This window comes from Penaeus monodon, chromosome 32 (genome assembly GCF_015228065.2).
Source record: "Penaeus monodon isolate SGIC_2016 chromosome 32, NSTDA_Pmon_1, whole genome shotgun sequence".
In the NCBI taxonomy this organism is placed as follows: domain Eukaryota; kingdom Metazoa; phylum Arthropoda; class Malacostraca; order Decapoda; family Penaeidae; genus Penaeus; species Penaeus monodon.
The window spans coordinates 12,605,034-12,605,381 of NC_051417.1; the positions used below are offsets into that span (position 1 = coordinate 12,605,034).

The 348-nt window shown below is 48.0% G+C and overlaps 1 protein-coding gene across 1 annotated transcript in view; it reads left to right on the forward strand.

Annotated features, from left to right (window-relative positions):
• Positions 1–348, forward strand: part of LOC119593500 (neuronal acetylcholine receptor subunit alpha-7-like) — a 113,209-nt gene that overhangs the window by 79,655 nt on the left and 33,206 nt on the right. The window contains exon 7 of the mRNA XM_037942450.1: positions 71–187. Within this exon, the coding sequence (XP_037798378.1) occupies positions 71–187 (117 nt within the window). The remainder of the gene's footprint in view (positions 1–70; positions 188–348) is intronic.

A 348-nucleotide genomic window follows, 5' to 3' on the forward strand; every position in this document is an offset into this window, starting at 1 on the left:
TGAAGGTTCTGCCCACAGATTTCCAACACTAACCTGCTTGTTCTTCCCTCTCTTCTCCTCCTGACAACAGGTGAAAAGCGTGTTTCTCCAGTGGTTACCGTGGGTCCTGCGCATTAACCGGCCGGGAGAGAAGATTACGCGCAAGAGCATCATGTTGAACAACAAGATGAGAGAGCTGGAGATGAAGGTACGACCAGATGTAAGCCCTTGCCTCTTAGTCCAAACCTTAAGAGAAAAAAAGAAAGAAAATAACAATATATAAGTACTTCCGTTCTCCCCTCCCTGATCCACAAGTAGGAGTGGTAGGTATGAAATGGACAGAAGCCAGCGGTGGGGGGTTAGGCATGG